At 36.4% G+C, this 19,103-nt stretch overlaps 1 protein-coding gene across 1 annotated transcript; it reads left to right on the top strand.

Moving 5' to 3' along the window:
* Nucleotides 1–284: 284 nt before the first annotated feature.
* LOC143451787 (uncharacterized) lies at nucleotides 285–14,040 on the top strand. The gene is made up of 17 exons (XM_076952521.1): nucleotides 285–460; nucleotides 576–701; nucleotides 857–1,027; nucleotides 1,230–1,360; nucleotides 2,197–2,437; nucleotides 2,831–2,914; nucleotides 3,384–3,437; nucleotides 3,612–4,594; nucleotides 4,676–5,006; nucleotides 5,102–5,180; nucleotides 5,264–5,403; nucleotides 6,048–6,135; nucleotides 6,219–6,364; nucleotides 12,116–12,202; nucleotides 12,846–13,108; nucleotides 13,734–13,904; nucleotides 13,987–14,040. Exons 1-17 carry the CDS (start codon nucleotides 316–318, stop codon nucleotides 14,038–14,040), a joined length of 3,294 nt encoding a protein of 1,097 aa, XP_076808636.1. The 5' UTR covers nucleotides 285–315.
* The last annotated feature ends 5,063 nt before the right edge of the window (nucleotides 14,041–19,103 follow it).

The raw sequence follows: 19,103 nt of genomic DNA, 5'->3' as shown, positions 1-19,103 counted from the left end.
AACTTCGGCATAAACAAGCCTGCTCAGGAACTCAAATTCGTCGGCAACGCACAGACGTGCTCGTGCTGGCAGCAGCAGCACATATAATCATCATATATATATATAAACTAATAAAATACTAAAAATACTAAAAATAAAATACTGAAATATAAAATGCAAAAAAAACTAAAATAAAATGCTAAAATAAAACTATATAGAGTTATAGACTAAAGAACTAATCGTTATATTAACAAAGTTTAAATTTCAAGTTCACGTCATCAACAATTTTGACCAGGTATAAAACCTAAGCTAAGATAATTACTGCAACGTTGAAGTATGTCGAAGTCAGAAGAGCAAAGATTGACCGAAGATAAACCTCAACTTGTACAACCTGGTAACAATGAAGAGAGCTCATCAGGTGAAAGTGATGAACAACCTGGAACATCACGTGCTGTTTCAATGCTAGCGGGGATGCCTCATGGTGAGTAATCTGAGATTGAAATGATTAAGTCTTCGTACTTGGCTGTAATTACATAAAAACCTGTTAATATATTACTTGGTATAAAAGTTTTGTTTTTCTCTTGCTTTAAATCCAGGGCCTGCAGATGCAGAAAATCAAGTCTTGCAAGCAATGGAAAATGCTGAAGCTTCTCAGAATGTTTTAAGTAGAATTGATCCAGGGTTGATTGAGCTTACAAGCAAAGTGGCTGAAAGCAGAGTTGGTAAGTTTTATGAAACTGTGTCCCTGAATACGTAAGCACACAATTGTTTTTAAATACTTAGGATAAAGCCTATTAGTTGCATTTATCAAACTATGTTTCCATATTATTGTGATGCCTTTTTATAGATGAAAATCTTATCTTTTACCGCAAATCAGGGCCAGTCATGATTAATTATGCTCCTAAAATTTACCACCACGACGAAAGACAATACCAACATCACGATCAAAGACAATACCAAGAGAACAGAGAATATAAGCAAAAAGACATCAGGGACTTGAAAAATATAAAACCAACCCAAGTTAAAGAGAAACAAGTAAATCCTTTAGGTGAGCATTATAAGACCATACAACTTTATCTTGTAAAGTGCTTATTGTCTTTCATTATCGTATCACATTTTGTTTCTTTCCTCTTGTCACTTCCTGATATATTTTACACGTGCCGCTACCTGTTTAAGTGCTTCGCGTTTCTTTTCTCCAACAGCGGTACAAGACCCATGCATCTTTGCTTAAATATTACATCTTATTTCAGGACCTAATAATCCACAAGCAACAAATTCACCTTGTGGACCTGGGACCAGTCAACACCAGGATGACAACAAAGCCAACCAGCATATAATGATCAGTTATAACTGGAATGATTCAAAGGATCTCGCTCATAAGGTTTGTAAATAGATTTTATATTCTCAGTTTACAGCTTTTAACGAAATACACGAAATGTTAATAGAATTAAAAATCAAAAAATGTTTGAAACTCCAAATTAAAACTTTGTCTTTTGGTAAATACGTACTAGTTTCGTTCTTCACTTTCGCTGTATCTTAACTTAAATATTTGTGCTAGGGCAGGGGTGGGCAACATACGGCACAACATACGGCAGGGTACAACAACAACATACATACAACATACATACATACAACATACATACGGCACAACATACAGCGGGGTGGGAAACATACGACGTGATTTTCAGCGGCCCGCAGACAGTTTCCAGTCTCACAGGATATTGTGGCCTGCGGCCACATTCTGCCGCTATCCCTGTATTGCGTCACTGAATAAGTCCAAGTTTGCCATTCTGAGAAAGATGGCCATGAATCTACTTGTTCTGTTCGGGTCTACATACATTTATGAGCAAACATTTTCGACCATGAACATTAATGAGACAAAGCTGCGTTCCAATCTATTTAGGAATCCGGCCCGCTAAGTACTTCATTTTCTCATATCAGGCCCGCCGACCGAAGAAGTTGCCCGCCCCTGTGCTAGGGTCAGGAAGAAAGTTTTATTTTATACACATATCGTAAATATCAGTTACAACATCACTTAGATGATGTGGAATATTATAAAATGTGCTGTTCTGTTTTCGTCTTGGATTTATTATGCAAATTACTAATAACCGAAACCGCTTGTTGGTTTTAGAAAAATTACGAAAGCAGAAGAGTTGCAAATTAGCTACTCACAAACTTAACCTAACAATCTAGTTTCATTTTTTCGCACTTTTGCAGATATCCGATGAACTCTCTGCCGCTGGTTACAAAGTGTGGATTGATAAAGACGAGATGAGAGGTGACATTTATGACAGAATGTATGAAGCCGTTGACAACGCTTACTTGGTCCTCATGTTTCTGTCTGAAAATTATAAACTCAGTAAAAACTGCAAAAGGGAAGGCAAACTTGCCGCTGACAAGGGAAAACGTATAATACCCATTATCACCCAAGACAATTATAAAATGGAAGGCTGGACAGGTATCCATTTTTATTATACTTTTCGTTTGTGCTTGGTTGTTTTCAACGCATTTTTATGCCTATGACTCGTTGATTTTTTTAAATTGATTTCTACGTCACAAAATGGGATGTTGCTTAAGGTTTGAATGGTAACATTATATTTAGTATTGTTATTTTCATTATTAATCATAATTGTTACACCAGAAGACGCAAACTCAAGTATACGAAAGTTTGTGGCGATAAATCAATGTTAACTTTAAGAGTTCTTATATTCTGCTCTTGCTTTAACTAACCATTTATGTAAGTTTATGTTTTTTTTTTATTTTTACCTTTTGATATTCTTTACTGAATTAATTTTTATCACCAACTTTCACCACAAATTAACATTTATATTTTTACAATTTTTATCAAAAGCTCTTTTGGTGTCGGGAAAACTCTACTACGATTTTAGCAAAGAATCATTTGAGAATAACTTTGAAAAGCTTATCCAAGAAATAGGTAATTAAACTCATAAGTTGAAATAGTAATTATCACAACATTTTATTATTAAAAAAATAACTGAACTTGTTATTATTAGTTATTAGTTCTTTTTATTTCATTTACTGTTAGTTTTTAGGCTTTTATCTGCTGCTACTTCCAGAAATATTAATATTTGGAAATTTTACAAAACTGCTGACACCTTTTCTAATTATTGCGTGTTCGATTTTTCATCACAACTTTTATTTCCTAAACCAAATTTTTGTTAAAAGCAAACTGCTATTATTATTATCATACTATCGTTTTATAACAGATTGCAGCTGTGCATAACACCGGTTATATATGGATCGACTTAAACTTTTAGTCAAGGCTTTTGCATTTTGGCACTGTTATGGCTTGTATTTATTTGGGTTTGGAACCAAAACCAAAATATCTCCTAAGAACATTTTTCCTTCCAACAATGCATAACTCTGTTTTACCTGTCCCATAGATCATCTCAATGAGCAACAGCAAATCACGAAATGTTTGGATACAAATAAAGCAGGTTAGTATACACAATGATGTATTTAATGGACCATTAATGTATGTTTTATATGTTGCAGTTGCTGAGGAAAACAACATGTGCATTCTGCAACTGTTCCGATTTATAAATATATATATAACCTTATGCAGTTCCCTTTTTAAATATTCATGCTTTAAAGGTCTGTATTCTTATCAGACCACCGAAAACTCGGAAAGCGAGAGGAAGCTATTGGAAAAGTTTTGCAAGAGCAAAATAAACGCCGTGAAGATGACATCCGTCTCCAAGCTGGAATCGACGTCTCAGTAGCAGATATTCCAATTGTCCATCCAAAGTACACTAAACTGTCTTATTTCCGTGGACAGGGAGTTCCAGAACGTAAAACTTTTGCCGCTTCAACTGGTGAACCTGATACACTTAAGCGGGATGAGGACATTGAATTTGAAGAATTGCTGAAGTCCAACAATCGCTTTACAGCATTCATAGGTTACCCCGGATCCGGAAAGACGACTTTGTCCAAAAGATTAGCCAAAACAGAAAAATACAAATGTCTTTATTACAAATTTATGGAGATGCCAGTTGCCAAAGAGGTCAGTTTCCGGAAGCTGATTATGGATAACAGTTGTCCGGATTTAGACGACAGCACCCGAGAGGATGCATGGGAGTGGATCAAAGAAAATCAGAAAAGTTGTCTTCTACTCTTTGATGGTCTGGATCAGGCGGAGTGGTCATTTCAAGACAAAGTACCCAAAGTGGACTATGATACTCCCGAAAGTGTACCGAATCTTTTAGCCAATCTTTGCAATAAACAATTTCTTCCAGACATTAAGCTCGTTTTCACCTCCAGGCCCCACAGTGTCATCACGCTTCCTGCTCCACTACGTCCTGAGTCTACAATCTTACTTGGTAATCTGCCCCTAGAAGGTATGAAGGAACTGTTTTATTTTTACGCTGGTGCTTCTGCCGACAAGCTTTGGAATGATCTTTCCCGAAATGCTAAAATTGTTTTTGCACTTTGTTTCAACCCGCTGTTGCTTCAGTTAGTTATAGCAGCAGGTTTGGCTCCTACAACACAAATTGGAAAAATCAGCACCACAACGCGGGTTTTTGCCACAGTTTTGGAGAACCTCAGATGCAGTGACAATGTAAAACACCAAGACATCACTTTACTAGTAAAGCAGGTGAGAGAACTGAACATGTTTCTGTTTGCCTAAAATAGTGATAATGTACGAGACCATATTATTACTTGTATTGTGTTGCAGCTCAGTGAAGTGGCCTACAAAGCCACCATGAGGTCTACAGTTGTCATCACACGTGACGACCTCAGAGCAGTTCGTCTTGAACCAGACGAGATACAAGATATCGTGGTCGGCATTTACGCCCATTTTGCGGCAGTCAGCCGCGTGTTTGATGGCCACGTGAAGTATTACTTCGCCCACCAACTGTATCAGGAGTTTTTCACCGCAAAGTTTATCGTTAATGAGCTGCCCATGGATGCGTTTAAGCACCTTGTTTCAAACGAGCTATTTTCCGACGAGAAGTGGTCTGTTATTAGGAGATTTGTTTGCGGTCTGCTCATAGATATGACGAAAGGTATTATCAGGATAGTAGTAATGTGCATTTTAAGTTATGATTTACTATTAAGCTTATTCAAAAATGATCATTGTAAAATATCAACTTTTCTTCAGGTTCCAGCATCAGCAATATTGCTGCAACTGGGCACGATCAACCAGAACGCTCGTGCTTGTCCTCACCTCCTTTCAACAGGTGAAGTTGAAAACGTTTTTGTTGTTCTATAAGCGGTCTCATACTAGGCAAGAAAGAGAAAAAAGCAATCATGACATTTTCAGACAAGATGAGCAGGTAGAGGAGCAGATTTCACTTACACAAGAGCCAGCAGAGGAGAAGATATCATCTCCAGAATACCAGTCATCATCCTTACTTTCGCCTAGGTCTACAGAACAGCAGGCAGAGGAGATGGAATCATCCGGTTTGTACCATAATGTTTTTTTTAGATTTTGCACACATTTATGAAAAACATAATTAATAAGAAAGAAGATGTGAAACATGTTGCACATTTTGTTGAATCGTTTTCACAAAAAAACTTGATAATATACAAACATCGTGCTTTTACCATTTGTGCTGTTTGTTTAGTTATGCTTCCGTTAGACAACTTGCCGTGATATGCAGGAAGGAAATGTCCGACAAAAATAAAAGTTGTTGTAATAATTTGTTCCTGTTCAAGAAGCAGTTTCTTTATTAAAGCGCTATTCATAAAAAACAAGCTTCCGGTGTAACACTCGACATTTTCTCTACTATTGCACTCACTTAACGATCTTTACTTTACTATTACTTAACGACCGGGTGGGTTCATTGGGCCAAGGGTGCCTTTTACAAACCCAAGCGTTAGTGACTGCAGATGTTTTCAGGTTTTCATCAATTTTCTTTCAGTCCCTTATATCTTGTTTTCGAATCTTGGAGCTATAATTATGTGCCGTTTGATCATACAGTAGACATCAAAAAAGGTTTTTTTACGCAAAGTGTTCTATATGCAAATACCTATTTTTGTAAACGTTTAGCCATTATGCAAATATTTTCTAAACATGAACCGATCAAACGATATATTTTTTGCAGATTCCAGCATCAGCAAGATTGCCACATCTGGACACGAGCAGGGAGACCGCTCGTGCTTGTTATCTCGATGTTTTTGCTGCCTTAACAGGTAAAGTTTAAAAAGTTTTTACTGTTCTATAAACGAGTTCATATTAGACATGAAAGAGACAAAAGCAATTATGACTTATTCAGACAAGATGATCAGGTAGAGGAGCAGATTTCACTTACACAAAAGCCAGCAGAGGAGGAGATATCATCTCCAGAACATCAGTCATCAGCCTTACTTTCACCTAGGTCTACAGAACTGCAGGCATATAAGAAGGCAACCTCTTCATCCGGTTTGTACCGTTATGTTCTTGTTACAGTACTTTGCAAATGCTTTTGCAGAGTAATTTCGTACAGTTTTCAAAAGTAGCAACGCTCAACGGTACCAGAAACTCTGTGTTATATAGAGCAGTGCCAAATTGTATAGGACTTGGTACAAGAATTTATAAGCTACGATTTCAAGTTTTATTTACTTTGACTTACGTTTATGTTCATCGTTATAAAGTTATAGCTTGTGTTTTTCTCGCTAAATTGGATGAGTTTCGTATCTATCGGTGATGAATTATTCCGTCGCAAGGGTCATGATATTATGGCACTCGCTCCAACATGACAAACTTTGTCAATATGATGTTCATTGAATTGACATCCCTGTAACTTCAAATTCCACAATAACACTACAATAACGTATCCCTTCAATCACATGTTTTTCGTTTTATTTCAAGCCTTAAATATGAGGAACGAAAAATTGTGCCGACGTAGGTGGTCGCAAGGACATAAACAATTACGATGATAATTACCACAAATAAAACATGCAAATGTGGCCTCGCAGGCTAAAACGTGCATCACAATAATATAATGGCAAAGAATAACATTTTATTTCAAATGGTATCGAATACAAAATAAATGCTCATTTTACTAATTTTATTTTCATTATAAATCAATCCTAAAGTACTATGAAGCATATAGCAAAGGATTTATCAAAACTTCAAAGGTTTGGTGGAAACATCGTCTCTAATGGTTACGGAGAAAATAATCAAAATAACAACAAAGTCACGTGATCGATTCATTGTTGTCATTTTGTATCAAACTGATCCAGACCTGCAATTGATGAAGTTAACTGTAACTGCCACTTGCACAACTGTTTAAAATTTTAGTTATACTCTAAAAGTAAACGTTGCGAAGTTAAGATGGACACTATTACTGTTAATGAGGTATGAAGATTATGTGGCGTCTGAATTATCCCGTCATCACCGTAGAACAAGGTTAATGCTAAAGCCGAAACTTGTGGTAAAGTACCGGTAATAAGCATATATGTGAAAAACTTACGTTTTATGTCTGACTAAAACTTAGTAATATTCCAAGAAAAGTTGCCGAATATTACGGCATGTTTCAGTGCATAAGAAACATAGCAGGCTAAAGAATTTAGTAGGATGTAAAACAAAATATGAATAATTTTCTGACAAGTTTTAGTGCAGTAGTTGGCCTATGTATAAGCTACGGGTAAACAAATTGTCGTGTAATTTGCAACTACAGAACTACATTTACGATCCTTTTTAATCATTTTTGCCATTTTTAATCATTTTTGCCATTGCCATTCTTTTTAATCATCATTGAACATCAATTTTTGCCTTGCTTTGTCTTTGCCCACAATTTAGGTGACTGTAAATTTTAGCACACTACCGTCTAACAAATTGCAAAACTTGAATTTATAATAGATGTTATAACCGTCAAGCTAAAGTTCCTGGGTTACTGCTTCCAGAAATGTTCCAATGTGAAAGCTCTGCTCATATTTTACAAAAGCTTTTATGGACATTGTTTTTTTAGGTCCAAGAACTTAAACACAACTGCATAATAATGTTCATCGAAAAGTGGTTAACATTTAACACAAAGTAAAATGACCAATTAACTTACTTCCAGTTATCATAGGCTGGTAAAATTGGCTGTAATTAACCATAAACACATGACTGGAGGATAATAGTTCCATTCATTTATCATCTTTTACAATGAGTCTTTTTTATAAATTAGATGTGATAAAAGAGAGATTTGTTCTTGTGGAAGTATTACACAGCATGATGATGTCATTAGATATATTACCCATGCTTGTTGCTGTGCTACTGCTATATCTGTTTAAGTCTGATATGCTTGGCTTAGTGCACTAGCCTTGTGGAGCTCTAGAACTGCCTTTGTCTCACTTAGCATTTCTTAAATTGTTCTCATAACAGTTGTTTCCATTTGTTGTTGCATATATTGAGTATAACTATCAGCTGAAGCTCTTAAATGTGATACGCTAAAGTTAAAATCATATCTTTGAGTTGAAAAGGCATTGAGTTAGATAACTTTGGATGAACAGGCTATATTTCTAGCTTATAATAACCCATTACTGAATCAAATAAATAAATCACTATGGTGTTTATGTTTATTTCTACTGATAACAATTTTTTCACTAATGTTGAGATAATTAGTGCTAACCATGCTCTGGGAAACAAAAAGAACACTTCAGTCACTATTACTAGTTTACATGAATTTTATTAGGTTAAGTTTCCTTAAATTATTTGAATCTCCATTCAAATGAAGTCAAGTTAATGAGCTTTAACTGTATTACAATTTCTACTCGAACACTGATACAACATTTTCTACATTACTTGAATGAATAGATTTACACATATCTATTTGGGTGGTATAAAGCTCAATATTGGGTACATTTATTTTCGCACATTGCTTGTAAGTGCCGTGGCATTAACTGTAATTTGTGCATTGTCATTTCCACATCATTCAACACAGCCAGTCCATAAATGTCATTTTTGTGTTGTATTGTATACAAAACAGGCCTTACTAAGCATGAACCCAATGCAAGAACTGATAGTGGGCATTTTTTGCCAATTTGAAATAACTTAATGTAATAATATTCATAACAACGTTAACCAAATATAAACTCTTTGCAAATCAGCTCTCATCAAAGCTTTGCTTTGTGATATGTTTTCACCAAGTTCACATTCTCTTTCGAAAAAAAGTTAAATAATAACATCGATAATAACACTTCGAGAACAAATTGAGAACACTGTGATCTGCGATTTCTGTTTTGTTACTATTTCTGTTTTGGTACTAAGCAGCATGTAGCCCAAGTTGGTTAAATCACTGACAATGGCCTAAGACCAGCCCTGACAATAAATATACATGTACTTGTAGTATGAAATGTTTCTTTTGTCAGTGTCTCATTGTGGCAAATGCTGCCAAGTATACAATGTTTACTCTGTTTTAAAGGGCAATGATTAACATTGTTACAGTAATATAAACAATGTCCATTGCCAAATCATGTGATCACTCTGTAGTTGTTACCGGAGTAAGAGTCAGTGGTTGACTTTTGGGTTGACTATTGATCAGTTTCAGAATTGTAACTGGTGGTATAAGCCGGTTGATTTTCATCGGTTTTGGTTTGACACACAGTTCACTCAGGTCTGTTGCAGTTTGATAGCATTTTTCTAGCAGCACAAGGTGGTCTTCACGTCACACAAATGCATGTGATGTTCGTGGTATGGTTGCACCTTACTATAGACATCGTGTTTGTTGAGCATGTCTCTGAGGTTGAGTGCAGATTGTGGAAGAATACTTCAGTGGCTGTTTTGCGAATGAGTTGTCATTCTAAAAATATAAATTTCATTAAATGTAAAATAGAGAAAAAGCATTGCAAATTAAATAATAATTTACAAGTTTTTGTGTCACAACAGGAAATCATTTATATTGCCATTTTGCTATATACAAGTATTTTGACACTGAAAATCACAACTAAACATACTAGCAGAAAATTAGAATAAACTAATTTGGAGCATACGCACTGTTATTCATCTTTATAATACTATAATACATGGTTTGGTCGCAATGTTTCGATTGTTTTTTCAAAAATTTGGTTTTGATACTCATAAACTGATTCAGTACTCCTCTCCTTATTATTACAAAAGCAATTACAGCACTACTACGAAAGCAAGCAAAACCTGTTTCTGTTTAGTTTCTCCGCCAACAGAAATTAATATAGCTGAAATATGGTTTAGGCTAACACTTATGTTATTTTACACTGGCCACCCCTACCAACTCATGTAAAAAAATGATAGCCACCATATGGTGTGCTACACATTTATATGCAATAAAGTCGGCTTTAATATGACAACCCGCTTTATATGACCGTGATGATATAGTCCCAAATTTTGCCATACAAATGTCTCTGTTTACTATGACCTGTGTTTGAGTATTACGACCACTTTTTCAATTTTATTCACCCAATGTTTCTTTGTCAATTATGCAATGTGACAGGAATGATTGTGCCATGTGAGTTTTCTTTCGCATCATGTAAGAAATGTATGAGATTTTAGAAAGTTTAGTCAATTTGTTTCCGACTGTGTCGATACTGCTTAGTGTGTGGTGCTGTATCAGGCTTGCAGCTGTGGTTATTATGACTATTCCAATGTTGTGACCAGAATGGTTTGGTCCAAAGAGAGTCATAATAAGCGAAGTCTACTGCATTAACATGCAGTGTAATAATTTCGTTCATTTCTCTTTGCTAATATGGTATTAGAAGATAGTTTTTACACGACCTCAGAGATGATTCCCCACCAATCAAACATCGGTTATTGAGCAAGACTTAGTACAGTTGGCAGAGGTGAGCAGTACAGCGTACTATAGTACCAAATTATTTTATTGCGGTACTTTATTCAGTACCGATACCATCGGTACTTTAAGAGAACAGTACAGAATCCCTGCACTGAATTACTTTTTTCTAGAAATTTAAGTTCGTCCCAGTGCTTGGTACTTCTAAAATGATTACTTCAAGGTTTTCAGAAGTTTGCTTTTTAAAATTTCATTTTAATTGAAACTTGATTTCAATTTTAGTGTTTTTTGCACTTTTTTAATCTACAAATGTCTAATAAAGCGGCATAGAGTGAGTTCACATTGTTTTTGACCTGAAGTAACCTTTAGCGGGGCCATAATATCAGCAAAAGTTGCACTTGTAACATGATCCACTGTACGAAAAGTAGTTTGGTACCCAGTACTGGCAAAGTACCGGACTACTTTTTTGAAATAGTACCAAATACCGGAACCGTTGGTACATGTTTTGCCAAGTACTGTTACCGATGGTACTTTCTACGTACTGAGTGCCCACCTCTGACTGTTCGAGATCCATGTACTTTATAATAAAACGGTGTCATGCACAGTTTGCATATTATTTATAACAATGCATTGTAATACATAACCGTTATAAAATAAAAGATCCTCTAGCAACTGCTCTTAACATGCAGTCTTAAAATATTACTACAACCAATTTTTTGTTTTCAACATTATATATACTGTGCCTATTTCGGAAACTACACTTTATCAAAATTGTATGAAAATATTGTTTTAGAACGTTAGTAATCAGCAGCAAAACGATAAAATAGTTGTCTGTTTTATGAGCAGCCATTCGCACAGTTTGGTAAATCAAAAATGCAACTTCAGTAAATGGCATCCAGTCAGTTAAAAAAATGCAAATTTAGCAAATCAGCAAGTAGGCTTATATGCAAAAAAATTGGCAATAGTTTTATTTAGTACATTTCACTGCATTCTAGCCTACAGTTACTTGCAAGCTATTTTGTATAGGCAGGGTTGCCATACCGTCCTTATTTATAAGATTTGTCCTTATTTTAAAGGTCCGTGTCTTAGAAATGATGTTTGTCCTTATTTCTAAGAAATGTCCTTATTTTCACTTTCGTACTTATTTTTAGGGCGGAGGTGGGCACTTTTGTCCTTATTTTGGGCATTTTGTCACCTTTACGATACCATTTTGTACCAAAGAGATACCAAAATTATGAACATGCAGATAGTGTCTTGCTTTTTTTTTTTTTTTTTTTTTAGGAACATTGGTTGCTTTCTCTTGTTGTACACTGTTTAAGGTGGTATTCCTCGTTCATTTTCTAGTCGTCCTTATTTTTGAGTTGAGACTGATGGCAACCCTGTGTATAGGCCTAGACTATATTTGTCACCTGTCAGTATTAAGCTTGATAACATTTTATTTCCAGATGTTGCTGAGAAGAGGAGGATTTGGATAAAAGCACTAAAGTCACAGCTGGTACGATTTGAGAAACTGCAGTTCACAGATTGGTCAGGTAAGTTTATTTTCTGACTTTGTCCTAAATCTGCGATTAAATGAATAAACTGCATGTGCATGTTATGTATTATTTGCCATAGACATGCATTATGTGCGGCAGAACACACATTTATGTTGAATTTCAAAACTTACCTTTATTTGGCCTAGTACAGTAAGGCTGCTGGCAGACTGGTGATGCTGTGAAAATATTTGTGTGATAATATTTTGTGAAAATTGTTGAAATGACATGTAGCCTATTTAGCCGGGAAATATTTCCACATAATCACTGGTAGATTAGTACAGCAGCCTACTAGGCCAAGTAAAAGTAAGTTTTGTAATTTACATGTCTATTGCAAACATATTGCCAGTGCTAGTGTACAGAGCCTAGCTTAGTAGGCTGCCGGTAATTCTGGTGAAAATATTTGCCGGCTAAATAGGCCACATGTCATTTAGATCAATTCAGGTTGTTGCATTAAGTTTATCTTCAGTTTAAAATGACTACTTCTTTTTTTAATTCGTTCCAAACAGATAATTTAAAGAAAAGTAAGTTTTCGCTTTCAACTTGACTTTGTTGCTTAAACATGAAAAATTTCCGTCTTAAATTTATTTCTATAACGCGGCGAACTACAACCGGTAAATAATTAACTATTATGTTTGTTTAGATTACGACAACCCACGCAGATATATTTCGCTTTTATGCGAATTAAACGAATCCAGCGACATGGAACTCTTCAATATGGCGTCACAGCGCTTTCCAACAAGGATGAATCTTTATCCATTGAAATTGTCATCATCGGAAGCCGCGATCTTTTGTGACGTTTTAAGGAAACAACAAAAGGAGTTAAAGGAGCTTGGTCTGATCCAATGCTTCTCCCCTGGTGATGTGGAAAGATTAATTTCGGCGATCTCTGAGATGCCTGGAAAGGTTTGACGATTTATTCAACTTTTTATCGTTTGCTTAGAACAGCACATGACGTCATAATGAATTGTTTACATTTGTGCTTATGACGTCATAATGGCTAGTACGAAGATATTTTTCAAGGCAGTTTGTTGAGATTACTGGGCAGTGTAGGTCGGATATTTTGTGCTAATTTATATAAAATTGCAGAATAATTTTGCGACGGTTTAGTGATTACTTGAATCTACAAGGAATGTGGAACCTGCGATAAACTTGGTCGCTTAAAATTCCTTCTTTTTAATAAAAAAATGACAAAATTTTGTTGGATCAGTTTTAGCCTGGCATGTACCGGTTAATTTTTGGGTCAACTGAAAAGTTTCATTTTATTTAAAACTGAAAATATTTTTGCAAACTTATTATCAGGATTTGTTTCTACAACTAATACTCGATACCGGTTTTAATTGGCCGCTCAAAATTATTTCTATTTAATTCAAAAACCAAGAATTTGTGTTGGACCAGTAGGCTAGGCCTAAATCTGACCACGTGGTGCTGGTTAGTTATTAACCAATTAATGGTAATATTAACTTGTATGTAGTTATATATTAGCTTCATCAATACACCAGGTTGTAGTTTACAAACATTTCATCTGCAGGTAAAATTGTTGGACATCAGTCACAACATAATCACAGACATTCCAGGACCAGAATTTTTCACTAAAATTGAAGAAGATCTGCGCATGGATGGTTGCTTCGGAGATGGAAGAATCGCAAATTCGAGCGAGAAACAAAAAATTCAACTCGCCCTTGACCAGCTTCATGGCTCGGTATTCTTTATATCTTGTCATGTTTGTGTCAACTTGAACTTTGCACAGAAATTCAATTTTTAACCAAATTTTTAATTTATAGCAGTTGCAAGTTTATGTTGGCCTCGTCACACTCACTCCGCGCAATCACTGCTGACGTAATAATGGTAAGTAGGTTTCATTTTTAAACAGAAATTCTATTTTAATTAAATTCTGATAAAATTCCTTCTTCACATCGATTCACTTGTTTAAAAAGAATTGCGTCGTGGCCGGGATTCGAATCGCGGACTTCTGCGACATCGAGCGATTGCTCAACCCGATGCGCCATCTACAGATTTACTAATTCATTGATAAAATTGATTTATATTTGTACATAAACTAATAGTGATGTCATAATTATAATTGTTAGACATGTTTATTCAAATACTGTAAATATTTACTGCATTATGTTAAATGGTGAATTTGCTGTAATATTTTAGATTTACTGATTTTTTGTGATTTGAAATATCCAGAGTGAGTTTTGTGGAAATAAAATTTGTTGTAAGACAGAAATTGGTTTTGTGTCAATATTTTTTAGCATCACATTTCTGCCCAAACGTTATAAGTAGGTTTTTATCATCGCTAATTGCTTTGTAGAGTTCAGCTCTAAATTGCTTATATCTACTCAAATCTAATGAGACTGGTGCTATGGCTTGTAGGCTAAAGCATCCGCCTCGAATGCTTCCTCTACCTTGTAACCAATGATTAACAGAAATATAAGCTACCAAAATTTTATATCAACTTTACGCAGACAAATAACAGCAGTAATAATAATAACAATGCGGCGTGTAGTTGGGGCAAGACATCAAACACACAGAGTTATATCAGGGGATTAGCTTCTTGCTGCAACTTTCGCTACGAGTTGTTCGGCTGGAAATTTATGAAAACAGTCGCTGTTATGCGTTCCTGAGATGTGGAAAGAAACTGCGTCTTTGCTTACACTCCGTGCTTATGACAACCAGGTTAGCAAGCAGCAATGTTCCCTCTAATTCTTCACGAGTCTGAGCAAACATACTAACTCCCTGAGCGGTCCTTGGACCACTGTGAGCAACATCAGACGTGCCACGTGCGCACTGTGGCCATTATTTTGCGTTTATTTTGTTTTCACTTCAAGCAATTCTTTTCTTGTGCGCAGCACAGATTTTCTGTGCGCGAAAACCGTGTCAGCAGTGCGCACGCGCGCAGCTTATAGGGAACATTGGCAAGCAGTGAGGTATTTTGAATCGCGTTGAGGAGCGGGGAAAATTGTTTTAAAGCCCCCTTTAAAATACCAGCGTCTGCCCAGTGCCCACTGTATGCTCCTATCAAAATGCGGGGAGTGAAAAAGTTTTGCTTGTTACGCTTGATTAAGTGCTTAACGACTTGAGATGAGCTGTATGCTCTATTGTATCTATATCTATACCTGTATCTATACCTAAGGTATATTATGGTACCAAAGTTAACAAAATTGATAAAAGGGAATTCTTTAAAATACTGATTGAAGTTAAGTGTCCCGTCTTGCCCCACTTTCCCCTACTCTCATATTAAGGCACGAGTTTTCGAGATCGCTTCTATTCTTTAGGGACGATCTCGAGAGGTTATGCAGTTTATTTGTTTATTTGGTTTGAGCTAGCAAAAGATCTTTTGTCAACGTCGGAACGGAACCACGTCCGCGCTCCCTTTTAGGGATTATTCGCTTTTCGCTCTTTTTTTGCACAAGTGTAGCGGCCGTTGGGTGTTTGTTTGGTTTGTCGCTGGTTGGCGCCCTCGGGAAGTTCCCAGCATGTGTTGATTTCTGCACTGAACGTTCGTTTCACCACTCCAGTTCCGCTTTTCCAATGCTTGCGTGCACAGGACTGTTTTCGATTAAAGGCTTGAACTAAGATGGTCGTGTTTTAACCTTTAATATATGAGCGAAGCTAGCTTACACTGAAACAACAGCCTTGTGAGTCAGGAGTCAGCAACGGATTAACCTAACAACTTAATAGCCCTAGCCTTCGCCATACAAGCAATGCTAGGTTTAAGGACTGCTGTAAGAACATCATTTTATGTAGTGACTAAAAATTATACCTTTGAGACTAATTCAACAACAAAACGGCGAAAAAGATACAACTTAATACGCAACACAATGCACAGCAGCACGTCAGAACCTTGTTTTAGAGGTTCGATATAAACGCTTTGTTTTTAAGCTGACATCATTGTGTCGAGACTCGTAAGTTTGTCGATGTCGTGCGTGATCTACTTTTGCATGAGACGCGAAAGCGATATTTGTCGTGGGTTTTGTGCAGTCTGATATCACTTTAACAGCTTAGCAGCGTTTATGGTTGTATCAATAGTTATCAAAGGACGGTTATGACGACACATCACCAACATTGTTTTCTGCTATTGCCCGGCTTTGAAAAACGGCAAAGTGGGCAAAGAGCCGAGTGCAGATGTCGCATTTCAATTGCATTTACGCAGAGAATTCATACAGATAAAAGCTATCGATGGTAGTTTGCGTAATAACGTAATTTGTAGCAAACGTTTGTAACAGGAGCTCCTTTACGTGGTTACGTACGTTGCATAATTATTGATAATTTCGTGCAACATTACCGAGCACATGCACTTGGTATAAACCTATTGAGGTGCAATTGAAAACTCTCCAGGAAAGTTGACTCTCTTGCGCAGCGAAAAACTGGCAGTTATATCCCGACCTTTTCATGATGGCCGGTTAAGGTGAAAAGCGAGACTCGGCGGGGCCCTGGATGCATAATAATTGCTAAGTTTGCTTTTGTAAGACCTCAAAGATTTCCTCTTTCAGTATGAGAACTCCAAAGACATCCATTGCGGAGCGGAAGTATCGACCAAAGCTTCTTCCTTATATGTTAGGTGTAAAAATAAAAAAAATTTGCGTCCCTCCCGTTTTGGCCTGGATGGTCAACCAGCTAAAACCTAGGTTACGCCGCTGTTTCAGAATAACTATGACGCGGTGAAAATGAATCTCCACGATTTGACTTTGCCTTAGCGCTAAAACATCACATCATCATCATCATCATCATCTGCCAATGGCTTATTTGAGTCTGCCTCGCGTCCATCGTAACAAAGCGATTGCTTTGCATGAAGTATACACATGATGACGCATGATGACGCATGATGACGCATGATGACGCATGATGACGCATGATGACGCATGACGTATACACAGTGGTGAAAAAATGCGGAACGGTCCGGAACACAGTTCCCGTAAATGAGTTATTGCCGGTACGGCGTAAGGGAGTAACGGCAAGATGTCAAAAAAGAATAAGTTAGTTAGTTTACAGTTTTTGAAAGTTTTGATACGAAATGAAACAAAATTTTCCGTGTAAAGTTTTTAATAGATATTTGCATTAAACGTAGTCACCGCTTTATAAACCAGCTCGGGATCGAAATTTTTTACACTCAACGACTGTGTCAATTTATCTTACTTGTTGTCCTGTTTTTAGCCCCTCTTGCTCAAGAGTTGGGGAACCCCCTTTTTCGAAATTTGAGACATGTCCCACCTTGAAAATAGGTCCTACTTCTTGGTTATGGCTGCATTTAATAGCGTCAGTATTTTGTTTCTCAGATAAATTTTGGAGTCTATCATGACATATGTTGCAAACACAACACTTCTTGTCAAGATTCTTGAGATAAACAGTGCATGGTTTTGCCTGCATTTACTAAGTACGTGGCCTGACAATTATAGCAAATATCGCAGCTACCGCCAACTAACAGCTAATGCAATCCAGCTTTCAGTTATACTAAATTCCCGCCTCACACAGCAAGTATTTAGACCTAAAAAGCTTCAACAAGTCATATCATATAGTTTGGAAATAATATAATTAGGGGAAGTATTAATAGAAAAGGAAGATAAAATTTTTCGAGAGGTAGTCTACTCAAAAAATGTCGCAAACGGCCTTTTATTAAAACATCAATTGCTATTCTTGCACTTAGTGCAGAAGTACACCGTCAGACTTTTGACAATCTGTAAATTCGAACAAAGTTAATATTGTTGGAATTGGAGAGGAATTTTGTTTGACCGTCAATAAAGCGTTGGTTCTGGTGAAAATCCAACACAGCGCCAACATGCGGGGACTAACCCTACAATGAATCTGTTACCAAATGAATCGTTACTTAACAATAAGAACGAACATCAAGGGGAAGTTTCAGCCTTTCTACGGATTCATGTTAATACGCAATTTTCTTCTAAATGTTTTTTTTAAATATTGCATTTTATAGAAACTTGGTTGTTGATTTATGTACATAGTTTGATATAGGATCTGCTTGACGTCAGAGGCGGTATTACCAACGCACCTCGCAAAGATTTAGTTTCTCGTAAGCGGCGCTTTCACTCACAAATTCCTTCCGAGTTGTACCGGAGTGCTTCTTCGAAGGATAATAAGGTTTAGTGGCTCGCAATATTTACAAGTTCTTCGTCAGACCACCCTAGAGCACATTGCAAGGAAGTTGGCTGCTTAGGGGAGTATATATGACGAATGCTTCGAAACAGTTGTGTCTTTGATGAGGTTAACAGGAACAGATAAAGCAACATTAAAATGCTGTCCTTTCATAACTTACAAATTTTCAAAAATTGTTAAATTTAGTTGCAAAATTTTCCTTGTGGAGTAGTTGCTGAAAGGAATGGTTTTATTGCGACACAATTTCCCACAATATAAAAGAATCTAAAAATACAAGACTTCTACGGGCAAGTGCGGACGAAATCTGACACTAAAGCGTTAATTTAACTTCGCGATAACTTTCGTACTGTACTTAACGATTTTCTTTAATTTCCTTCTGTAATTTTCACTCGTAACTGGTAAAAAAATAAACTTTCCAGAAGATAACAGCAAACGAGCTCTTTTACAATTATAGGTTGAAAAGTTCTCGTTTGCAAGAAGACACGCGCAGCTAGACACTCAGAAATCGTGGTTTATAAAGAAAAGATGACTTAATTGTACAAAATTACAATCCAAGTTTTGAAGATCAACATTGCAACAAGACAATTGAATAGAAAAATTGCATTATTGAGTTATAAGTGAATACTTAATATGGCCTCGAATTTACACTCTAATTGGATATAATTCAACTTCAGAAGAAATAGCATCGCGCAAAATTAAATTTTCTTCATAATGTAGTTTGCCATATGCTTGGTTAGTTAGTTCAGTGCAGGGCTGTAGAGTGACGCGGTGTCGTGGTGGATTTATA

The sequence above is a fragment of the Clavelina lepadiformis genome, chromosome 4 (assembly GCF_947623445.1).
Source record: "Clavelina lepadiformis chromosome 4, kaClaLepa1.1, whole genome shotgun sequence".
Taxonomy (NCBI): domain Eukaryota; kingdom Metazoa; phylum Chordata; class Ascidiacea; order Aplousobranchia; family Clavelinidae; genus Clavelina; species Clavelina lepadiformis.
The sequence above is the reverse complement of the archived record's forward strand: the minus strand, read 5'-3'. Positions and strand labels throughout refer to the sequence as shown.